The 26,161-nt window shown below is 35.1% G+C and overlaps 1 protein-coding gene across 1 annotated transcript; it reads right to left on the bottom strand.

Annotated features, from left to right (window-relative positions):
* Window positions 1-318: 318 nt before the first annotated feature.
* On the bottom strand, window positions 319-25,911 carry LOC143344115 (metabotropic glutamate receptor 8). Its single transcript, XM_076769821.1, has 16 exons — window positions 25,802-25,911; window positions 14,111-14,326; window positions 13,771-13,902; window positions 12,675-12,854; window positions 12,072-12,241; window positions 9,889-10,043; window positions 9,349-9,597; window positions 8,188-8,343; window positions 7,935-8,061; window positions 7,760-7,875; window positions 7,403-7,622; window positions 6,126-6,406; window positions 3,810-4,114; window positions 3,570-3,698; window positions 2,595-3,000; window positions 319-1,054 (listed from the first exon to the last, which is right to left on the bottom strand). The coding sequence occupies exons 1-15, from the start codon at window positions 25,811-25,813 to the stop codon at window positions 2,800-2,802; spliced, it is 2,649 nt and encodes an 882-aa protein (XP_076625936.1). The 5' UTR covers window positions 25,814-25,911; the 3' UTR covers window positions 319-1,054; window positions 2,595-2,799.
* Window positions 25,912-26,161: the final 250 nt, after the last annotated feature.

Here is a 26,161-nt window from a genome sequence, read left to right as displayed (position 1 = left end):
AAGATAATGCTGCCATTCAGACCGTAAAAGCTGTTTAACGATTCTTCATTTAAAGGAAAATTAAAATTTTAATCTGACATTTGATCAAATATTTGTTTTGTTATTGCCTTATAATGTTTTCCAACCAAAGTTAGCTTATGTTAAAACTTTTTTCTCTAACTTTTTTATTGTATTTCCTTCGAATTTGAGATTTTGTAAACTGATTGTTGATATTGTATGCGATATATAGGATAGTCCAATACTGACACATAAATACTAAATCAGATATACAAAAAAGTACCTCTGACAGCACTGGAATTTTTCTTGATCTCCCAATAATACAATAAGTCACATCAGTGAACTTTAACTGCTTATATTTTGGTAACGAAGCTTCCCATTGCAAAACGACAAAGAACTTATCGATTTCCCTTTGCACGAGGAATTGATATTGCACAAAGGTTCCGAATTGTTGTTAACACCTTGTATATAAAAGCTGAACGTAAATACTCGATGTGCGTATAGTGAACTTTGATCGAATGTCGTAATAGCGAATACTTAATATTGCGATACTTACTTTTAAGAGATGTACAAGGAAGTAACAAAGTTGATTATTCTTGTTTTTTTGACCGATAGAGATTGTCGCATGTTAACGTTAATATTATACAAATTAAAATTCAGTTTACGTAGTAGCAACATGGATATTATTTTTGCCTGAGTCGTGTAGTAATCCTTGAGAAATCAAAAATAATAGAACTAACATTCGACAGGAATGCCTGCAACCCTGTCAAAATTAGAATTACACGTTTCCTATTAAATAGTGTGTTGCTCGATTTGATGGATTTTTTATATTGCACATTTCTCGGTGCAATTTTATACCTCGTTCTGAGATGCTTTACCGAAACGATGTCTTGGCACTGGTATTTCCATGTATCAACAATAACATTTCATGTAGATTGCGAACAAAATTGGAGAATGTGGATCGCTGTAAACGGTTGAAAGTCTTGTCTTCGTTGGACACCACTTTGATGGGAATGCAATCATTCCCATGCGAATTTTACGCCTCCGAATCACCCGGCTCGAAACACAGTTGCAAAAATATTCAATTAGAACATTTCATTCGCTCTTACGTAGAAATATTACTACCGTTTACGTAACAATTTTACTAATAAAGAACGTAAAACTTCTCGAAATACATAAAAGCTACGTGGTTTAACAAAATGATAATTACATTACAAAAAATCGAAAGAAATTATTTAATCCCTCGAAATTAAGTAAACGAGTCATTTACAAAAAAAAGGAGAAAAACATAGTCTATCGAAGAAACTCAAGTTGACGCTGAGGTCTCTTCGATCTTTTTACCTTCAGAATATTTACAGTTAGATTTTCGTAAAAATTGTTTTTTTAGCAACTGCAATTCCCTGGCGAGATATTCATCGTAATTTTTAATCCTCAAGCACACAACTGGGTCTGTGAGACCCGAGACCTTCGGAAAATGCTTGATATACCTACAAAGCAAGGGTGAGGGTTCTAGCAGGTATTCCACAACATGGTAGCCTTAGTCCTAGTCAAGCTGCTGAAATACTAAGATTACAACCTTAAAAGTGGATTTGAGAGATCCAGTTGTGTCTCAACGTCAGAAAATCAGTGCCGCGAAAAATACAAAGTTGAAGTAAGTATAATTTAAATTAATTATTTGTGATGTGAAAGTTTGTGTACGACGTAAGAAATGGAAGAAACGTTTTATTTTTCTAGTTTTATTGATAATACGCGGCTTTAAACGGCAAGTCGACTGTTTATAGCAGCGTTCTTTTGAGAACAACGATTTGCAAGGTAGGTAAGAATGAATAAAATTAATTAAATTGAATTACTATAAGTAGAAAAGTTTCCACAAATTACTTGCTTTTATAAACCTACGTTTATGTTATGTAGGTATGTATGTTTGGCTTGTGTCGAGCAGAATAGGAAGATGCCACCAGCCAATGTGCCAAGAACATATTACTAATGTCTGCTGCAATTGTGTTGATAATAGTGTATAAATTTTGTATTCTATGAATTATTTAGTAAATATTAATAAAGAATTTTTTCGAACTTCATATATTGTACGATTATTTGCACTTTTTCTTCTTAAAAATATCATTTTCACATGTCAGAACGGTCATGACGTAAACGTAAAAATTCATCTACCTTCATTCTACAAAGTAATTATAGTTTTTGCAACGAATCGTTTCAGCATATTTTTTTCCATGAGATACTACTCGTTAATTTTTCACTTTCGCGTGGCAAAACCCTTTTATATTTTATCAAAAAAAAGATATGATTTTTTAAAGAAAATTAAATTTCTGCAGAAATGTTCCACTTTATCTTTTACTTTTTGATAAATATCTTCACTGTACAAACAAATCCGACCATTTAACCTGCACAGTGTTATTCTTAAATCTTTGACGAATCAATTAAAAAAAAAAGAGGCTTAAATCCATGCATTACAGTCCGAGGTATAAGCAATTGAGGATGCAGTGGGTTTCACAGACTCAGTTTTGCCTCCACGTAAGTATTCGAGCGTGTGTGCTTGAGGCTTAAGATAGTAGTTTAAAATTATTTAATGAAACATCAATCACCTGATCAGAATCGCTGGAAATCGACTTCCGGCTTCGATTTCGCTAATTCTCGCTGTACACTGAAAGGCTGGAAATCCCTCGATTCTGAGACTTCCTGAACAGTGGGTAGCTTACGGTCCTCTTCAGCTTCATTATACACCTCCACCGCGATTTCACGAATTCTCCCCTGATACTCTAGACAGGGAGGGAGGTGTATGAGAGAGACCTAGCTAACCGAGGTCTCCTCGACAGATGGACTCGCCAGTGCTTGTGTCTCACCGTTGGCATGCTTCACCTCGTCTTGGCCTTGGCGTGCCGCCGGTGAACTGCTACGAGAACAAGAGGTCATGCTCTGCATCGTTTGACTACGAGCATCAGTGAATCGCATACTGTATGCTCCACGATTACTGATTTGCAGTACGCTCGTCTGAAAGAGTTCAAAGAACATTATGTAGAAAAAATATGTAAGACCATCGCCATTAACTCTTAGGGCGGTTCAAAAACTGCTCCCACCTTTTGCTTAACTTCTTACTCGCGGTAGGACAATTTTTTAGTCCTCAAAAACTTGATATGTATACATGTTAAATAATTGAAACGAACGTCTTTTTTTATATTAAAAAACATTCTGTACAATTTGGGGTTTGTTCCCGTTAAAATCGTGTGCCTCAAAGAGTTTACATAGTTGGTAACAAATTGTAAACCGAAAGACACGTTGAAATGTACTTAATTTATTAGGTTTTGAGGAAGAAACAAGAAACATGGATTAAAATATTGGAAAATGGGCATATTGGGCGCCATTTTGTGATTTGTCTCGTATGGAGTCGTGGAAAATGCTTTAGATTATGGATATACATATAGAATAAATAGATTCTTTGAATAGCAACTAATCCGACTAATTGTAATTCGACGTAAATTTTTAGCATTGAAACGCTCATACCACCGAAATTTTTTGTTCTATACTGTGCTTTTGTTATATGAAATTTGAAGTATCCTTACATTCGCATGTCCAGGCCGAACATTTTTGTATGGTTGAAAGAGTACCAGGTATACCTTTGGCGTGAAAAGACAGCCAAGAGCTACGGACGCAGAGATGTTGATGCACATGCACATGCTTGCTATTTGTACCTGTAAATTTTCTTTTGTCAGTTCCTCGTTTCAGTTTGAAAGTTCCGAAACAAAATTATATGGCCAACGAATAATAACACACAATGATTTTCTATGGCTATAAATACTGACCTTGTAGTCATTGTTCGAGCCAAAGTAGATGGGCACGAACGCCAACCAAACAATGCACGTCGAATACATCGTGAAACCAATGTATTTTGCTTCGTTGAAGTCCTCCGGTATCTTGCGCGTTTTGAACGCGTACAAAGTGCACATTAGTATTAGGAACATGTTGTACACGAGTGACATCATCAGAGAAAATGTCGAGACGCGGCATGTGAGCACCGCTGACAATGGATAAGGATGAATCTCCGTCGTGTCTGGCGGTTCGATAATTAGCCACACAATAGCACCGATTAATTGCACTGCAGTGATCCCTGTAAAAATGGGAATTACATAATAAAATATCAAGATCGACGGCTTATACTAAAAGAGTAATGATACACCTCCGATAAAGCTGTTGAAATCCTTTGTCGACTGTGCGTTTGAATTTGTAAATTCAATACAAAATGCTTATTTAACACTAAACCTACTACGACTGGTCAAACGACCGTTTTTTAAATTTTGTTTATGACAGAATTATCACACAGTATTTGTTTAAATAAGTAATATATTTAATACAATAGGAAATATATAAATGTGAAAGAAACAAACAACTCAACGATGTGAATGACGCGCATCTCGACGGTCTATACAGGGTGTTTGGCCACCCCTGGGAAAAAATTTTAATGGGGGATTCTATAGGCCAAAATAAGACGAAAATCGAGAATACCAATTTGTTGATGGAGGCTTCGTTAAAAAGTTATTAACGTTTAAAATTCCGACCATACTGAATTTTTTTCTCGCAAACGCGCAAGATTTTGGGGGTATGTCTATTCGCCAAAAATGATTGTAATTGACCCCCAAAGCTAATAATATTTTTTTCAGAACGATTTGAAATATTTTAATTTCATCGAAAAATTTCATACCTTCTCGAATTTTTTTCTAGAAAGTGGGTAGGATTTTGGGGTTATGTCTATTCACCAAAAGTGATTGTAATTGACCCCCGGAACGGAAAATAATTTTTTCAGAATTAATTAAAAATTTTTTTTTTCCTCGAAAAATTTAGGCACCTACCCCCTGTCGATTTTTCTTAAAAATTCGTTTTTCATTTTTAGTAATTTTGTTTGACGCTCTACAGAAAAGTTGTCTAATACTTTTCTGTAGGCACCCATGAGCTCTACTTCAGAAAAAAGTTTCATTGAAATATATTCACAATTATACGAGTTATGGCTGTTTGAAAATTGGACCATTTTTATGGGGTTTTTCTCATTTTACGGGGTCAAGGACCAACTTTTCGAATATTTTTGCAACTTTTACATATTCTCCATCAAAATACGCGTAGTTTGCTTTTTTAAACATTAAAATCGTCCAATCCGTTCAGGAGTTATAGTGTTTTAAAGATACGCATGAAATTTCAGTGAAACATATCAACGCTACGGTCAGACATGAAATTTTCGGTAATGAATTTTTTTCTCGAAACTGAGTAGGATTTCGGGGGTATGTCTGTTGACCAAAAATGCTTGCAATTGTCACCCGTAGCCGAAAATAATTTTTTCAGAACGATTTGAAATTTTTGTTTTTCGCCGAAAAATTTGGACACCTTCTCGAATTTTTTTCTAGAAAGTGGATAGGATTTCGGAAGTATGTGTATTCACCAAAAATGATTGTAATTGACCCTCGCAACCGAAAATAATTTTTCCAGAACGATTTGAAATTTTTAAATTTAATTGTTAATAACTTTTTAACAAAGCCTCCATCAACGAATTGGTATTCTTGATTTTCGTCTTATTTTGGCCTCTAGAATCTCCTATTAAAATTTTTCCCAGGGTTGGCCGAACACCCTGTATTGATCGCTTTCTCACAATTTAGAATTTCTAACGCACAATATTATTTTAGCGCCATTTAACTTGACGACTTTTCTTCTAGTATACGTGCAATAAATTTTACAATATTCACTTCTATTCTTATTGTTTGCCTTCCGAGAAAAATATGTAGTCAACTGATCGGTTGAATGATTTATATTTTTTTGTAAAAAACTGGACAAAATTTGATCACAAATTCTGGTTAGCTTCCGATGTAAATAAGAAATACAATGTATGGAAAATACGAAAAGACAGAATCTACAGTTTCCACTGTCTTAGAACAGTCTAACAACGCGTATTAAAAATAGTTAAACTTTAGACCCGTGCAGTTTCGAAACTACTCATGTTTTCTGCATAACTGAGCCATCGTTGGAAGAGGTAAACCTTCCCCTTTAAAATGGTCTTTGATTTTTGTCGATGCTGCTTTTCGGTTTGGAGATATCGTAATTTACGTAAAAGGTGCCTTTGAAAATTGTAAACTCACCAATCGCGATCACAACCTGACTCTTTGGCGACGTGTACGGAATCCTTTTTATACTCTTTGTTCCCTGATTGAAGATGCGCGATATTCGGTTCGTTTTAGTCAGTATCGCGCTGTAACAAATGCTCAGGCACAGGCCCAAGCCGATTCTCAAATACGTACAGTTCCATGTGGTTGGCTTACTTAATATTATGAAACTCATGCCGTAGCATGATAGAATCCCTACCAACAACACGTAACACAATTCGCGTCCTGATGCCATGATCACTGGTGTACGGTTAAAACTGAAATGTAATTATCAAACTATAGTAATAATCGATTGACAAAGAATTCCTACACATGTAGCTATTAAAAATTTTAGCAACTGCTTGGAATAGGGGGCTCCTCACCGATTTCGATGATTTTCAAATATGTTTTAGAACTCGAGATTCTAAACAAGTTTTTCTTATACGAGGTCTCTTCAAAAAATAACCGAACTTTTTTAGTCGTGTGTTTGTGTATCGTCATAGCAACGAACAGCTCTACGATTGTCATAATCTTCCGCGTAACTGACTTTTTTACAAATTGTTTACATCTTGTTTAGTTTCCGAGTTATTGCTATTTGTGTGAAATAGCAATAACTCGTGAACAACTCAAGAAACGTGAAATTTTGCGTAAAACTGGGGAAAACATTCTGCCTTTCTAAACGTCTTTTTGTGTCCGTAACTGCACTACCTTCTTTCATTTTCTACATGCATATATTATAACCAGGTAAATTAAGATATTAAAGACTCGAGAAAGACTTTTACCTGTTACGATACCTCTAAAAATGGAGACACTAGATAAAACATTTCTTCGTACGGCCCTGACTATATTCTGAAGCCCTTAGCTGCTCGTATTTCTGCCAATTCACTTGTTCCGGGAGCTGAAACGTGTAAACTTTGACACCTACTCGAGTTTACGACCTCGCTATATCGTGGCCCGAACTATAGCGATAGAATTTTGCAAATATCTCGAAAACTAAAGCCGAACGGGGGTTATATGTATAATAGAAACTTGTTTAGAATATCGAATTCTACAACATACTTGAAAATCATCGAAATCGGTGAGGAGCCCCCTGTTATAAACAATTATCAATTATTAATATGCGAGGAATTCGACACTAGCATGGATTTATCTACGTCAACTTATAAGTAAGATATTTTACAAGATATTTTAGCAAGAAATTTGACTATTTTGGATTTTCTATTGAAATTTTTATGGAACAACTATTCTAATGATTAAAATTGTAAGAGTCGTACCGAATAAAAACTACAGTCGTGAACATAGTGCTGAGTATGCCGATGGACGCGAATATTAATGGCACCAGTGCCCATGGACTGGTCCATGGTATGACCTCGGCTGTAAGTTTGATGCAGTTTGTCATTGTCTTGTCCGGCGCATAGCCTGGACTGCAACTCCGGCAAGAGTCGTTGAAAACGTAAGCATCTTCTCGACATGCCACGCAACTCCAGCAACAAGCTTCCTGAAAATTCGACGATAAAAATGTTTATTAAAACGAGTAAAAAGAGTGATCGTAACGATCCGAGCGCTGTAAGAAATTATATTGAATTTTCAAGTGACGAGAAAATGCGATTATGTGTATTTTCTCTTGTTACTTGCCTGAAAATTACGAATATGGCCTAATGGGCAATTATCGCTGCACAAACTTCGAGGTATATGCATTTCGCCAGTTCCTGTCGCCCACTTAGTTATGTTAATGTCAAGTGTCAATCTAAACAGGAAATTTCGAAATAAGAATCAACCATCGGTGCAGAACGAAACTTAACTTACTCCTCTTTCCACGTGCCAATAAGAACGTAATCGAAACCACCGACATCGTTTCTCTGATACTGATATATATTGTAAAAACCATAAGCATCTCCATCTGCTTTAAATTTAATTTCAGTGCCCTGTCGACCTGTGCAACAAACGTACAAAATCGAAAGTAAAGTTTACCGATTTCTTAATATACTTGTCGAAAAATAGTAATCTTAAAATATTCTTTTCCTTTAGGAGACAGTTTATTAAAATAGTATGTACTCACCGATGAAGCTAACGTTTCGAATGTGCTGGAGCAGCTGCTGACCATCCGGTGCTGGACGAAGTTTGTCGCACAAATAATGCGACGTTCCAAGGTTATTTACGCATTCCTCTTCGATTAAATTGTGTACGCCGTGTGCTATTGCATAAACTGCGTCAACTAAAAGTAAATCGACATAGGAATTCAAAGAAAGAAGTACACAATTTTTTAAAATACATTTGAAAAGTATGTTGTGGCGTGGTTAAACTTTTTAGAAATTTCGGAACATTTCAATTTTTATTAGGTAGTAAAATCTATAATCAGCAAATAAGTTTTCTGTGAAAGTCATAATTTGATTTAAAATTATATGAGTAGACCTTACATCCAATTTTTTTTGTTGAAAGTGTGACCCCCGCAAACGAAAATAATTTTTCCAGAACGATTTGAAATTTTTTAATTTTATCGAAAAATTTCGGCACCTACCCCTTATCGATTTTTCTTAAAAATTCGTTTTTGATTTTTAGTAATTTAGTTTGACGCCCTACAGAAAAGTTGTTTAATACTTTTTTGTAGGTACTCATGAGCTCTACTTCAGAAAAAAGTTTCATTGAAATATGTTGACTATTATAGGACTTATGGCCATTTCAAAATTGGACCATTTTTATGGGGTTTTTCTCTTTTTTCGGGTTCAAGGATCAACTTTTCGGATATTTTTGGAATTTCTACATATTCTGCATCAAAATACGCGTTGATTGCTTTTTTAAACATTAAAATCGTCCAATCCGTTCAGGAGATATGACATTTTAAAATTCGTATGAAATTTCAGGGAAACATATCAATGTATGGTCAGACATTATATTTTCGGCAAGGAATTTTTTTCTCAAAACTGGGTAGGAATTCGAGGGTATGTTTATTCACCAAAAATGATTGTAATCGACCCCTGCAATCGAAAATAATTTTTCCAGAGTGATTTGAAATTTTTAAATTTCCGCGAAAAATGTCAGCACCTATTCCCCGTTAATTTTCTATAAAAATTTGTGTTTACTTTTCATTAAATTTAATAAATTTGGTGGACACTAAAATCACCACCGAATTTTTACGTCGGTATGGCGATTAGATTGGACCGTGAAAGTCCATAAGGTGTAAGGTCTACTCGTATACCTCGTCTGTGATAACAGTGCTTACCAACAAATGGTACCAAGCCTTCTTGCTCGTAATCGATTAACTTCTCGGTACCAGTGCAACGTGTCATTCCTGCTGACAAATTTGCACTGAAACTGCACTTATGATGCTGTGACCAAAATTCACGGAACCAAACGTTTCTGCAATTCACGATTTTGCTAGGTAGCTTTTTATGCAGCACGTTATTCTCAGTTTGGCCATCGCATTCGTTGTCTACTCTTGGACGAAGATTTAAATAGTAGTTGTCGAAATCTAAAATACGAATTTAGGGTAAAATATTGGGTAGAGTAGTAATCAATAAAAGAGAATGAAATTTTACATAAAATTGTATATTTCATTTTTTTATTGGTAGAAAACTGTTGGTTCTAGAATGTTAGAATTAAGAAGTGTTACCATTTTCGATACGTAAAATCAAATTGAAAGATTCAATATCTGTCTTGAAAAAAATATTAAATCTTTTACATATAAATTGATATACATTGTTTGCAATTACATTATTACATTGCAATAAATCTTACAAAATATCTGTAGTATTTAAAATACCTTGGAGAGAAGTTCTGTAGGGTAAAATAGTGATCGCACCCTCCGCAGCGAATTCTTGTTCTCTCACTGGATATACTTTGGCACCCCACGAATCGCTACCTACCCACATAAAATGACCTGTACGATTGGCTCTGACAGCCGCTTGAAGAAGTTTTCTGAGAACAAAAAATTGGTTCCCATCAACATAAACGAAATCGATTGATAATTTTCTTCACTAATATGAATTAAGTTCCATATTTACTAAATTCAATCACTGAAAACAATTTCCACATAGGACTTGAAACATTCATCCAAACTTGAGTCAACCTATACTTTTTATTTTCTCTTTTCTTTAGCACTAAGTATAATAAGTATTGCAGCTACAAGGAGCAAGTTTTTCTCACTCATCTTCAGCTGATAGTTTAAATTTAGCTCAAACGACATCAAACCAAAACTTAAAATGTTCCTTAAAGAGCGTAGATGACTTGTTTTCAGCAACGAATACAGCTCAAACGACATCAAATCGACATCAACCACGTCAAATCGAAACTTAAAATGTTCCTTTAATTTGAGTGTAGATGACTTGTTTTTAGCAACGAATGTAACTCAAACGACATGAAACCGACATCGACCACGTCAAATCGAAACTTAAAATGTTCCTCGACTTAAATTTGAGCGTAGATGACTTGTTTCCAGCAACGAATATAACTCAAACGACATCAAATCGACATCGATCACGTCAAATCGAAACTTAAAATGTTCCTCGACTTAAATTTGAGCATAGATGACTTGTTGCCAGCAACGAATACAGTTCAAACGACATCAAACTAACATCGACTACATTAAATCGAAACTTAAAATGTTCCTCAACTTAAATTTGAGCGTAGATGACTTGTTCGTCAGCAATGACTGTAGCCCAAACGACATCAAATCGCCATCGACCACGTCAAACCGAAACTTAAAATGTTCCTTAAATTTGAGCGTAGATGACTTGTTTCCAGCAACGAATATAGCTTCAACGACATCAAACCGATATCGACCACGTCAAACCGAAACTTAAAATGTTCCTCAACTTAAATTTGAGTGTAGATGATTTGTTTTCAGCAACGAATGTAGCTCAAACGACATCGAACCGACATCAACCACGTCAAATCGAAACTTAAAATGTTCCTCGACTTAAATTTGAGCGTAGATGACTTGTTTCCAGCAACGAATATAACTCAAACGACATCAAATCGACATCGACCACGTCAAATCGAAACTTAAAACGTCCCTCGAATTAAATTTGAGCGTAAATGACTTGTTTCCAGCAACGAATACAGTTCAAACGACATCAAACTAACATCGACTACATTAAATCGAAACTTAAAATGTTCCTCGACTTAAATTTTGAGCATAGATGACTTGTTACCAGCAACGAATATAGCTCAAACGACATCAAATCGACATCGATCACGTCAAACCGAAACATAAAATGTTCCCTAAATTTGAGCGTAGATGACTTGTTTTCAGCAACGAATGTAGCTCAAACGACATCAAATCTCCATCGACCACGTCAAATCGAAACTTAAAACGTCCCTCGAATTAAATTTGAGCATAGATGACTTGTTTTCAGCAACGAATATAGCTCAAACGATATCAAATCGACATCGACCACGTCAAATCGAAACTTAAAATGTTCCTCAACTTAAATTTGAAAATAGATGACTTGTTGCCAGCAACGAATATAGCTCAAACGACATCAAATCTCCATCGACCACGTCAAATCGAAACTTAAAACGTCCCTCGAATTAAATTTGAGCGTAAATGACTTGTTTCCAGCAACGAATACAGTTCAAACGACATCAAACTAACATCGACTACATTAAATCGAAACTTCAAATGTTCCTCGACTTAAATTTTGAGCATAGATGACTTGTTACCAGCAACGAATATAGCTCAAACGACATCAAATCGACATCGATCACGTCAAACCGAAACTTAAAATGTTCCCTAAATTTGAGCGTAGATGATTTGTTTCCAGCAACGAATATAGCTCAAACGACATCAAACTGACATCGACTACATCAAACCGAAACTTAAAACATTCCTCGAATTCTATTGCTTATGCATGGAAAACGTCTTGGAGCATGCAACAATAAGAAACGACGAAATGTTGACGCATCGTTTACACGTTTCGTAACGTTGTTTGTTGACATTTTTACCTTACGTTGTCCTCATCGACGAATAGAACGACGCCTCTGGCATTGTGTTTCGAGCTGAGTCGATCTATAATTTTATCAAAGTCTTCGCTTTTCGCGTTTCTCAAAATTTTCTCGCTAACTGCCACGCAGATACTGTACTCCGTCGACAGAGAAATAAAACTGGCAATACCCTGGAAAATATAAGGACAGCAAATGTACAGTAATTTATATCTATAGTGAAATGATTTATTCGAATAAGGTGTAATAGATTTTTGAACATACGTAAGAAGTTTTTTTTCACATTCTTATTATTCTGCAGATTAATTTAGACAAATCAGACAATGGGTAACATAATGATCTAAATAGAAATGTGAATAGATGTAGATTTATCAGTGAAAAAACCAAAGGAACATTTTTAGCAAAAAACTGTTTCTGTTTAATTACATTAAATTTGAAAGAACAAACGTATTAATTCGAGCCTTAAAAATGTTATAAAATCGTGTCCATGATTCACTTTTACGAGTTTACGTTTTCACGTGAAACTTTTGCCTTGGAAAAAGAAATAAATCGAATGGAAAAATGAAACTTTTTATCGAGGCTCATAATGCACGCATTTAGTCTCACCTTCTCTCCGTAATCACCTTCAACAGCAACCGTGGAAACGTACTTCCAGCCGAGTTGATGAATAATTTCCACCATGGCCTGGGCTTGAAAATTATCTGGCGGCACCACTCTACTGAAATATTCGAAGCGGCTTTTATCTGACAGTTCTGTGCTCGTTGATGCATAACTTATTTGTGGTATCTACAATCAGAATACATAATTATAATTTTGTTATAATTTACGCGTGTACGAATCATTTTTAATCCGCTACTCTTAACCCTTAAGTGGATTATTGGGCCCTCCGCAAATTTAACCTAATAATTCTTTAATTTACGTGAATGCAATTATTTGAAAATTTATGTAATCCTCTGTTAGCTCATTATTTTTTAAATGCTTTAAAGGCAAGTTGATTTCCATTTATCAGTTTGGTAAAAATCAACGTTAAGTAACATAATTCAGTCGTTGGACTTTCGTGGTTGTTTGAGTTTTAGTAACGAGGTCTGAAGTGAGCTAGTAAGCAGATCTGAACTGAGATAATATAAACATAAACATAAAGTGATGCCAGAAAAGGCAGTCGAGTTTCAAATTTCGTGCTATAGACTTCTAAGACACTTTGACTGTGCTTTCCTGAAATAGTTATATTTCGTGGTATCGAAATCATTTTCGGGTAAGTTTTACACGTTGACCAAAAGAATGATTAGTTATAAAAAAATTTATTTAGTAATTTCATTTATCAATCTCAAATATGTGGGAATACTGGTCCATCAACGGAACTGCCATAAGAAGCGGGTAAAACATTCAAGTTACCATTTATGTTTAATAAAGAGACGTGTTTTTCAAATTTGTAATAAAAATGTATGCAAAGAACATTCAAAAATAATTTTTATTGACTGTTTCAAATAAAAAAGCATTGCATACTCCGTGTTTGACGTTAGTCGTAAAATAATCTCACCCACTTTAGTTTTCAAATTTTTAATATAAACTTATTACACTATAAAACAATTGGCATTTGAAGAATCTGTTGCATGGTAAGTGGAAGAGAAAGATGATTTTACTAAACTAAGATTCAGTGTCCATTTAAGGGTTAAACTAATATTATCTTTTCCCTGTTACTGACCTTGAACAACCTCAAAATATTGGCGACCATAATCGAGACTACGCTGAAAGAGGCTCCTATAACACCAGTCACGGGTTTATGGGGAACGTACATCGGTGGTTTATCGTTTTCACATTTATATTCCGTTATATCCTGAAAGAACAGCAAAATCGCGTATACATAATTGTACGTATTCTACAAGTCCGTAAATTTCTCTTAGTATTCTTAAGTGTAATACTAACGATAAATAGGGAAGGTAGAAAATTTGTGAGGGTAAATTTAATTTTTTGAGACAGTAGAATTATCGTATATTTGTAATTACAGTTATAAATTTATAATAACGGAAGGAGGTCTTGCTTACTTGGTTCATGTAAGACCTGACGAATTCCATACTCTGATCAAGAGCGTAAGTATCGCTGCTGCAGGAGTCGAGAATAAGGGCGCCCAAGGTGGTGTTCGGTAATAAATCATTGTCCGCGTTTATTTCGTCGAGGACGTACAACATGGCTTCCAAACGCTGCATCCCTTTTTCTTCTTTCACTGCACCGCACGGTGATTGACCAATGGAACTTGACACCTATGAATAAAAATATGGCTACCTATGAATAAAATACATGTATAACAGGATCGATAATTTTAGGATCGCGTTTGTTCCGAATTACAATTTCAGAGGCGACTATACAGAACGAACCACGTAACTCGATCGGATTAATATATTCTTTTCCGTCCAGTATAAAATTATTTAGGAAGAGCTTTAAGTCGAGTATAATAAATGTATTGTCAATTGTTTCGTATTTCGAAATTTTCAAAGTGATTTTTATTTTGCTACAGAGGAACCTATATTTCTTTTTTACAGGTATCCTTCGATATTAAGACAAATTGAGAATTCGTCGTAATAAATACCCTTTTTTCATCCATAATATAATAACTATTAAATTATCGTTGAAAACCGTAGAGATATTTCTAAGCATTTTGCGAACATCTCGTACAAGAGACTTGCAGTATACGTTCACGAGAAGAAGACAGTCGAGTGTTTGCATCTCGAGTGTTTACTGCCATCTTCTCGTGGACATATAGCACACTGTTATTATTCTTCTTATGGGTGGAATCGCATTATCCAACAGGCAACTATCCATCAATGGATTTTGCATGGAGCTATTCACACTGTCCGGCCTCATTCCATCTGACAGCTCCTTTCAAGAATATTTTAACGGAAGAGTGCCTGTGACTCAGCCTTATTTTGTTTCGTAACCCGCACACAGGGTATACCATAACAAGTGTTAGAAGAAGTTAATTGACTACACAAGAATAATAAAAAATATCCATATAAACTGTGCCCCATTCAACCTTGTTGATTTGTTTATACGCTAAAATATTAGAACTTATACACAATCAGAATAATATTCGCCATATTACATTAGAAATGTGAATTTTTTAAATTACCGTTTTAATTGCATTTACTTTCGATACTAAGAAACAGAAATTAGAATACCACCTCCCACCCTTGATAAGTCTAAATATATCTACGACCCAATGAAGTGTACGTACAATGGTTTAGGACGCAATTAGTGACCGAGAAATATTTCCAATAATTAATACCATCGACAAAGAGTTCCCAATATCTACTGACCGTATTGTAAAGAATTTTCATTGCAGGGAATTACCACTGATTCTTATCTGAAACCTTACAGTGGTTGCATGTTCTATATCAGCGTTTTTCAGGCTTTCTGCGGTGTGTGTAAAAGTTTTAAAAGGCTGACCAATTTGAACCATTACATATTATCTAAATAAATTAAATCACATATATTTGAGAACTTCGCTAGTAAAGTAGTATGTATTATTATTAATCGATTACATGGTATTACATAATAAATGAATTAATAAAAATTCAGAGTGATTTTTATTAAATCGCCACTATCTTGATTCGTTTATATCCGAGAACACATAGGTTTTTCATCACTACACATCTACTCGATGATGGTGAGGATTGAACAATTATTAGTAAAACTTAGGATTGTTTAACATTACAACACAATAGTTTAAATAATTATTAACAATATGTAACATATGAATAATGAAACGGCCTATTAGTTTGTGTAAATACTAATTTTTCGCGGAATAATTCATCAAACAGATGGATGACATAGTTGACATTTCTTTCTCCACTCTTCCGTCATCTTAGAAGAAGCATATGTGGAACTGCTGTGATCGAAATTTCTCGTTCTGCTGCTGGACTCTGAAGAAAATGGACCTCCTATCTACCTATTTGTTCCGGGATCATCCTTTGCTGACTATGAGGGGCGAAGAAGGGCCACAACTGACTACTGCTGACCATTGCTGACCACTATTGGCCAATGGCAAGCAATTGATGCCCATTGTAGACCACTGTTGACCAATGGTGAGCAATGGTGAGCAATGATGAGCAATTGATGACCAATTGTCACCACTTACTGGCCATTCATGACCACTATTGACCAATGGTGGCCACTTGCTGGTCATTCATGACCACTATTGACCAATGGTGGCCACTTGCTGGCCATTCATGACCACTATTGACCAATGGTGAGCAATTGATGGCCAATGGTGACCACTATTGACCAATGGTGAGCAATTAATGGCCCATGATGACCACTTGCTAACCATTGCAGACCACTATTGACCAATAGTGAGCAATTGGTGGCCAGTGATGACCACTTGCTGACCCATTTTACTGATGCATGGCTTATTCGTTTATTTTTGAATATCGGTTGACGAAAAATTGATTTTGTTCAATTTACACATGTGTGTTTCGATACTATGGATGTTTCCTCCCCTCTTAGGTAGATAATACATCGACTGAACATATTCTCTTGAATTGTTTGCTATTTCTATTCTGCCATTATGTTGACAATTTTTGTGCTACCTTAAGTAAACTGATTCTGAATGAAATATTTCTAGATGGAACTTGGATTCCATCCATCTCCCTTCGGGTCTCCTTACGCAGCAACCTCCTCGTAGTGAGACCTGGTAATCGGTGTTACCCATGATAGAAAATTTTTTCTAACGTGGGCACCACCGAGCTAATGGCTGCAAATTTAGAATTACTTCTCGAGATATTAGAGAAAGATATACTGCCTAAAATTTTGTAACATCTAAAAGTGTATATGCCTTGAATGCTTTAACAAAATCAGTAGGGAGTAAAAAAAAAGAGAAATTAGTAGGCTATTCTTACAAAAGGAACATATCGAAGTGTCGATCGTCGATTTAATGAAATTTAACGTTTAACGCCTCGTTCTTTGTTTTAGTGACTGTGTTGGTGGGCTTCATGCAACTACCATAGGTTGAATAACGCTGTTCTATATAGCAATGGCATGGTATAGTCGCCTAGTCACTGTTAGCACCGCATGACCGGGCCGATTCGCTTCGGTGGAGCGATAACTTCAATCAATTTTCATATAACCAATTTCAAACTGTATTTTTAAAAATTTGCTTGTAAATATAGATCTACGCTCTTACTTTTCTAACTTTTCCAACATTAATTCCTATCGAGATGTCGTATTTACAATTTTTCGTTTATTTGAAGCTTCACGTAGCACGCAATAAGGTAATAAATTTTCTCTTTAGTTGTTCTTTTGTATAATTATTCGTGACAATTTACAATTCTACCAACCAATGTGCATTGACGATTAATTACAGGCATGGTTGTGTTTCGCGCGAAAGTCTCGGAGCGATGATCACATGTGTTATTTAACACGACGGAAGAAGGAATGCGTCGTTGTACTCTTTAAAAATATTCTGTCGCCATGTCCGTGAATCTTTCGTACAGTTACATTGATGTTCCATCTCTATCGCGGAGTCTGGCTAAAATCCAATACCCGTAGCGTGTTTGCGAACGATCTGTGAAGTTCTGCCACTATCGAGGAATTGGTTAAAGCCCGATACTCGTGGCGTTGCCTGTGAACTTCAATGTGAACTAAGAGATTGTTTTGTTTCAGATGTTTTGTCGCTATCGAGTGGCTGGTTGAAGCTCGATACTCGTAGCGTTACCTGTGAAGGATTCGTGGAATTCTATCGTAATTGGAGAGACAGTTAAGCTTCGATATTCGTTGGATGCTGCGAACTTCGACACTCTAATGAGGAGAACTTCGGCAGTGTCTCTCTAATTTGTTATTAAAATCTTTTTGATACGCTCGCGGGGCGATCTTTCACAAAGTTACAAAGTACTTCAGCGTTCATGAATAAAAAAATGTTTCTTCTCCAGATTTCGACGAGTAAACTGCCACAGTTTTGTGTTCTCCATTTTCTTTGGTTTAAGAAAATAAAAATTGACTTGAAATCATGGTTTCTCGTCAAATAATGGTAAGTTTGAAACTATCGTTACGTAGTCTGACTAGATACAATCAGGGAGGAAAGTATGTGGACTGAAATTGGTTGATTTTTTGTTTAAACTTAATTTAAATAATCTATATACTATAAAGATAAATGTTAAAGCTTAAAATTAAATTTCATTGATATTCATTTTCATTATCTGTCCATTTACTTTTGTCCTTAACTCTATGTAAATAATTAAATTCACGAATAAAAATGTTGAAGAGGTTTTTCGAAGAACAGTGCAGTTCCTTAAATTTCTAGCTGCAGTACGAAAATTCATTTCGTGCATTATATCAGGGCAAGCAATTAGTTGATTAGTCAGTTTATATACAAGGATCAGGTTGCTCGAGAGAGGCAATAACCAGAATTGCGAATGTGCAGGATTATAATTATGGTAATATGCAGCGTGTATTTGTACGGTAGGAAATAAATCGAAGAAATCTGTGCTGAACACTCTCAATCATAGTCCTGCGTGTCCCGTATACTATCATTATTTCTAATTTCATGCTATTGTATGAATTTCATTTTATCCGCCGTGCTTATTTGTACGTGTGCGAATCGATTAATTCAGAAACTAAACGATGGTCGACTGAACTTTCTGGTCTATTGGATATCTCTGTAAAATTTCTCCAATAAAATTTGCTCGGTGAACTTTATAGGAATTGCATAAAATTGTATACAGGATGTTCGGCCACCCATGGGAAAAATTTTAATGGGGGATTCTAGAGGTCAAAATAAGACGAAAATCATGAATACCAATTTCTTGATGGAGGCTTCGTTCAAAAGTTATTAACAATTAAATTCGAAAATTTAAAATTGTTCTGAAAAAATTATTTTCGGTTGTGGGGGTCGATTACAATCATTTTTGGTCATTACACATACTCCCGAAATCCTAACCACTTTCGAGAAAAAAATTCGAGAAGGTGTGAAAAACGGAAAAAAAAAAATTTCAAATCGTTTTGGAAAAATTATTTTCGGTTGCGAGGGTCAATTACAATCATTTTTGGTCAATGGACATACCCCCGAATTCCCACGCACATTCGAGAAAAAAATTCCTAACAGAAAATTTAATTTCTAGGCAGAAATGTTACCCTGAAATTTCATGCATATCTTAAAACGTCATAACTCTTGAACGGATTGGACGATTTTAATGTTTAAAAAAGCAAACTACGCGTATTTTGGTGGAGAATATGTACAAATCGTAAAAATATTCGAAAGGTTGTTCCTTGGCCCCTTAATGTTAGAAAAACCCCATAAAAATGGTCTAATTTTCAAACAGCCATAACTCCTATAATAGTGAATATATTTCAATGAAACTTTTTTCTGAAGTAGAGCCCATGGATACCTACGAAAAAGTATTAAACAACTTTTCTGTAGGACATCAAACGAAATTACTAAAAATCAAAAACGAATTTTTAAGGAAAATCGTCAGGGGGTAGGTGCCTAAATTGTTCGGTGAAAAGAAAAAATTTCAAATCGTTCTGGAAAAATTATTTTCGGTTGCGGGGGTCAATAACAATCATTTTTGGTGAATAGAGATACTCCGAAATCCTACCCATTTTGGAGAAAAAAATTCGAGGAGGTGTGAAATTTTTCGACAAAATTAAAAAATTTAAAATCGTTCTGGAAAAATTATTTTCGGTTGCGAGGGCCAAATACAATCATTTTTGGTCAACAGACATACCCCCGAAATCTTACTCAGTTTCGAGAAAAAAATTCCTAACCGAAAATTTCATGTCTGACCATAGCGTTGATATGTTTCACTGAAATTTCATGCGTATCTTTAAAACATCATAACTCCTGAACGGATTGGACGATTTTAATGTCCAAAAAGGCAAACGACGCGTATTTTAGTATAGAGTATGTAGCAATTATAAAAATATTCGAAAAGTTGATCCTTGATTCCGCAAAATGAGAAAAACCCCAATAAAAATGGTCCAATTTTCAAGCGTTCATAATTTCTACAATAGTGAATATATTTGAATGAAATTTTTTTCTAAGCTAGTACTCATGGGTACCTACAAAAAAGTATTAGATAACTTTTCTGTAGGGAGTCAAACAAAATTACTAAAACACCATCGACTTTAAGTAAATTGCTCTCTGACTTTAAGCAAATTGCATCGTTTCTGTCAAAACGATAGTGCAATTACGACATCCTAATTCGGCATTAGAAATACTATCACGTAGCCACGTACCAGTTGGAACCAGTATATCATAGATAACCGAAGGCGAAGCAAGCGAACAACGTATATCAGACAATTTGGATCGTAAACCACAGACGTTCATGAGTGAGAGGTTAGCACTGACTATTTTCGGGACACCATTAAAGTAACGAATTACCTTGTCAGTGACGACGCCAGAATCAATATGTAATTTGAACTCCTCTCTCGGGTCGTTCGTGTATCAGATTAAGACTGCAACCTTGAAAAATCATTATAGGACCGATATATCTCCTTTAACTGCGTAGGATCGCCAAGATGTCCAATAGATTCTCATTTATTTGTGTTATTCTGTCTACCAAGCCACCTGTACGATCATCGAACGATAGAACAGTATTTATAATTTAGTCAAACGATTAAAAGAAACTAAACAATTTTTATTGAGCCAAAATCTTACTGAACCTGCTCGAAGATCAATGTACCATCATTCATTGCATTCAGTCGGTGAACCGTAAATAATTTATACCAAGTTTTACGTCCTGCATAAAAATGTTAAATATGGCCAATACGTTGCTACAACCATAGGCAATATGTGGCCCAAATACATGAAATACATAGGTAATTCGATTCTCCATAAATGGGCCACATATCGCCACAGCTTCCACAGCCTCATTTCCTCCCACATATTGGAGGTCGTATGGTCCATAGATGGAAGGTTAAGAAATTTCGAATAAATAAAAAGTCACACTAAATGGCACGAAATTAGCCAAATCTGTTACTTTCTGTTATTTTTCAGTTGGATCGAAATTCAGATACTTTTTGTTCCTCGTTGCTGCTGAGAGTTTGAAATTCTGAAAGTTTGTTAGTTTCACTATTTTGATAATTCTGTCCCATACTTTCGGTTAATCTTTCGTTCATCTTAAACAAACTGGTATTCCAAATATGCTGTACTTCCTCTACTATTACCATTTGTAACCGAGTAATGGGCGACGTCACTCGTATAACACGTGTGACGCGGTCCTCTGCGGATTGTACCCGTCACTCGAATTGGAGTGATGTGGCAGTCAAAGTTATAACAAGGAAGAGAAAATGCAAGCGAGTAGGTGAACGTGACAGATAGATGCTAGTGATCCACGAGTACGACGTTTCCAATGTTTCTTGGCTAACAAAGTTACCCCTAAGCGACCATTCTCTTATGCCTTTAACCTCAGACGTGATTCGTAAATTGAACGTTTCTATCCCTCGGTGCCAGTGAAACGTGAAAGACATTTAAAACCGATAAGCGACCTCTTACGCCTTTAACCATGTCGGAGTGAAGTAATGATTCTTAAAATGAACACATGATTCGTAAATTGAACATTTATATTCCTCCCATCTGGAAGGATTTCTCGAACCCAGTGAAAGACTGTATTTAAAAAATGAATATTTAAAACATTTCACTTCCACTGTTTTGAATTTTTGAATATATTACTGCAAATATTCGGTCACCATTGCAAATTGCCATATACGGTAATGATTCTTAAAATGAACATCTTTCATGTATCTTAAGATGAACATACATGAAAGATGTTCATCTTAAGAATCATTACTATATATGGCAATTTGCAATAGTGACCGAACATTTGCAGTAGTATATTAAAAAACAAATATAAACAAATATATGTATGGCAACAACGCACCATTCATGGTAAAATTTTCATTTTTCAGATTGCCTTTTCTCTTAATAAAAATACTAACATACACTTTAGCATTTTTAAACATTGTAAATAGAAAAATACTTGGTAACGTTTTCCCAATTAATGCTCTCTCCCGAAAGTAGGAAAAAATTTAATTAAATTAACAGTTTAGAATTGCATCGGGAATGTTTAAACGATCGCTAATTACGGATAGATTAAACTTTTCACGTGCCGCGGCGGACGTTTATTTCCTTGTTCCTGCGGTCATAATTAGAGTTGATATTTATCGTTGTTTTAATATTAATTTTCGAATCGATCAATCCGGTAATTAATATTTTACACTGTTTGTGGTCGCATCAGAACGTGCGTTGCTTTCAAAGTATTCTCTTTAATTAAAATAGTATCAAAGTCACGCGCCGGAAAGTATCATGACGTATTTATTTTTGTTATTTATTAACTTTAATTTGCACAAAGTCGAAAGTTTTTCAGATATTAATCGAGGATCCTACAAACGAAAGTAGCCGAAATTCATTTTAGTTTGATTTCATTTTAATCGAGCAACCATCGCGTATCCATTGATGTCTCCTGGAAAGTCAATGAAAAATATAAATGTTTATAGTTTGCATTAGTGGCAGTCACATCGATACGCAAGCGGTATCGCTTTGAAGTGCGGTCAGCCGGGTTTTGTTTTCACAGCTGCCGTCCAATCGAGCTGGAACAACATAAACACCGATGGGAACGGTTTTTTTGCATATATCCGGGATCGAAACTCTGCATATAGACGAGCATTATTGCGTTACGTACCAGTTTACTGCCTAACACTTTTACTGCAGTACCATTTATGTTTATCTTTTGTTTCCAAACAAAACACATTCGATAAATATGGATCTCAATCGCTATATCTAAAATTTCCAAATTTTCACTATACTGTCACCGTAACAAATAGACAAACGCAATTAACCCTCAAGTATACATGCTCAATTACTTACGTAGGGACAAAACTGAGTCTGTGAAACCTACTGCATCCTCAATTGCTTATAACTCGGACTGTAATGCATGGATTAAAGCCTCTTTTTTTTTAATTGATACGTCAAAGATTTAAGAATAACACTGTGCAGGTTAAATGGTCGGATTTGTTTGTACAGTGAAGATATTTATCAAAAAGCAAAAGATAAAATGAAACATTTTTGCAGAAATTTAATTTTCTTCAAAAAATCATATCTTTTTTTTGATAAAATATAAAAGGGTTTTGCCACGCGAAAGTGAAAAAGTAACGAGTAGTATCTCATGGGAAAAAATATGCTGAAACGATTCGTTGCAAAAACTATAATTACTTTGTAGAATGAAGGTAGATGAATTTTTACGTTTACGTCATGACCGTTTTGACATGTGAAAATGATATTTTTAAGAAGAAAAAGTGCAAGTAATCGTACAATATATGAAGTTCTAAAAAATTCTTTATTAATATTTACTAAATAATTCATAGAATACAAAATTTATATACTATTATCAACACAATTGCAGCAGACATTAGTAATATGTTCTTGGCACATTGGCTGGTGGCATCTTCCTATTCTGCTCGACACAAGCCAAACATACATACCTACATAACATAAACGTAGGTTTATAAAAGCAAGTAATTTGTGGAAACTTTTCTACTTATAGTAATTCAATTTAATTAATTTTATTCATTCTTACCTACCTTGCAAATCGTTGTTCTCAAAAGAACGCTGCTATAAACAGTCGACTTGCCGTTTAAAGCCGCGTATTATCAATAAAACTAGAAAAATAAAACATTTCTTCCATTTCTTACGTCGTACACAAACTTTCACATCACAAATAATTAATTTAAATTATACTTACTTCAACTTTGTATTTTTCGCGGCACTGATTTTCTGACGTTGAGACACAACTGGATCTCTCAAACCCACTTTTAAGGTTGTGATCTTAGTATTTCAGCAGCATGACAAGGACTAAGGCTACCATGTTGTGGAATACCTGCTAGAACCCTCACCCTTGCTTTGTAGGTATATCAAGCATTTTCCCGAAGGTCTCGAGTCTCACAGACACAGTTGTGTGCTTGAGGATTAAAAATTACGATGAATATCTCGTCAAGGAATTGCAGTTGCTAAAAAAACAATTTTTACGAAAATCTAATTGTAAATATTCTGAAGGTAGAAAGATCGAAGAGACCTCAGCGTCAACTTGAGTTTCTTCGATAGACTATGTTTTTCTCCTTTTTTTTGTAAATGACTCGTTTACTTAATTTCGAGGGATTAAATAATTTCTTTCAATTTTTTATAATGTAACTATCATTTAGTTAAACCACGTAGCTTTTATGTATTTCGAGAAGTTTTACGTTCTTTATTAGTAAAATTGTGACGTAAACGGTAGTAATATTTTTACGTAAGAGCGAATAAAATGTTCTAATTGAATATTTTTGCAACTGTGTTTCGAGCCGGGTGATTCAGAGGCGTAAAATTCGCATGGGAATGATTGCATTCCCATCAAAAATCATTTCTCGGTTCTCATAACCAAACAAAATCTACGTATGTCCCATTCTATTTTATAGTAATTACTCTTTTGCACTTGTATTATTACTGTGCAAACGCGAACGAGCCGCCTTCGCAAATACGTCAGACTCGCCTGAGAGTTGAAACCAAATTCCCTTTGGTGTTTGAATTTTCGGATTTTCGTTAGAAGTGGTTGACCCGTTGCCTGATTATCATTGATAGCCGCAGGAAATTAAAGTGCTCGGTCGATCCGATGGGAGTACTTTAGGTCACTAGGAGGTTGAGCGTCGTGGATGACTCTTCACGAGTGCCACAGATTATCATGATGAAACTGTTGGTGAGCATCGTATTACTCAATAACGAAACATACGAGAGACGTTTCGAAAAGTTTGCAGCGTCGTATGGATAAAAATTACTATATTCTTTTTGTTTTATTTATCAATAATCATACTTCGAACAGAAAATTAAAAGATCTTCATAATTTTCTTTCAAAGAAAAAAATAATTCTTAACAGATTTTATTAAATATAATTTACTGATACATGAATTATTTTTCCCAAAAATATCTTTTCCGTTATTTTAGTTATCTCAAAAAATAAGAAGACGTATCTTTAATCGGAAACACTATTTTTTTTCTCGATATTATTCGAAAATAGAAATACTCAATTTGTTGATAGATGATTTTTTGGATAGTTTTTGTTCGTGCAACGCTCGAATTCCCAGCCTGTTGCAGTATTTTATTTAAACCCGCGATTAATCAGTAATGCCGGATATATGCAGTAATTCCTCCGCCGTTCCAAAACACTCGTCGTCAGCATGTTTTTGCGGACTCAGCGCTTTTCTTGTCTTTTTTCGCGAGGAGATCGGTACATCTTTCAGCTTGGTATAATTCCCCGTGATACCACGAATTATTTTATGCTTCTTTGCATACTCTCCCTGAATTCAGAGGCTTTTAATATTAATCTGCACGCTAGGTACAAATATTTTTATTATGTAATTGATGCTTCAATAATTCTCTGATATACATTTTCGTTCTCCCACGTTCTCGCCATTTAAATTGTCCGCTATTTCTGACTCATATTGGAGATAAATACACCGCTTGTCGACGAAATATGCGATACGTTTGTGCGTATATTGTTTAACAGGCATGTACAAAATAGCATGGAAAGTAAATCGAGCCAGAAATTACTACGAATTTCAGTTTCACCGATTCTCCGTAGAGCTTAGATCCTCTTGACTGATGTTTCCAAGTAATGAACTTTGGTCGTAGAATAAAACTACGATCGCAATCGTACGGAATTGCTTTCATATGTCAATTTAAAGCCAACTGTTGCCGGATTTTCATATAAATTTACCTGTTCGTGCATGGGGAAAATTCCACCGAGGATCACGTCACCGTTGATGCGGATTAACTTCGAGCCGTCTTCTTCGTGCCCCTTCCAATTGTGGCATTCGCTCACAATGAGAGAATATGAAATCCATGTTAAAATCTTTCCCACGGCCATTCTGATCCTAGAAGATAGAATTTTCTTCTAATACTGAAACAAAACAAAGAAATCGCTACGTTAAATTATATAACTTTGTATATTTCTTTCCAAAATGTTTCTCCTATTCATATTGTGTTTTAGATATTAAATATTGCAAGCTTGAACAATGCAAAAGAAAACATTACGAAATAGTACGACTCAAAAATGGGTGAATTTATATGAAAAAAA

The sequence above is a fragment of the Colletes latitarsis genome, chromosome 7, assembly GCF_051014445.1.
Source record: "Colletes latitarsis isolate SP2378_abdomen chromosome 7, iyColLati1, whole genome shotgun sequence".
Taxonomy (NCBI): domain Eukaryota; kingdom Metazoa; phylum Arthropoda; class Insecta; order Hymenoptera; family Colletidae; genus Colletes; species Colletes latitarsis.
This window is presented reverse-complemented; position numbering and strand designations above follow the sequence as displayed.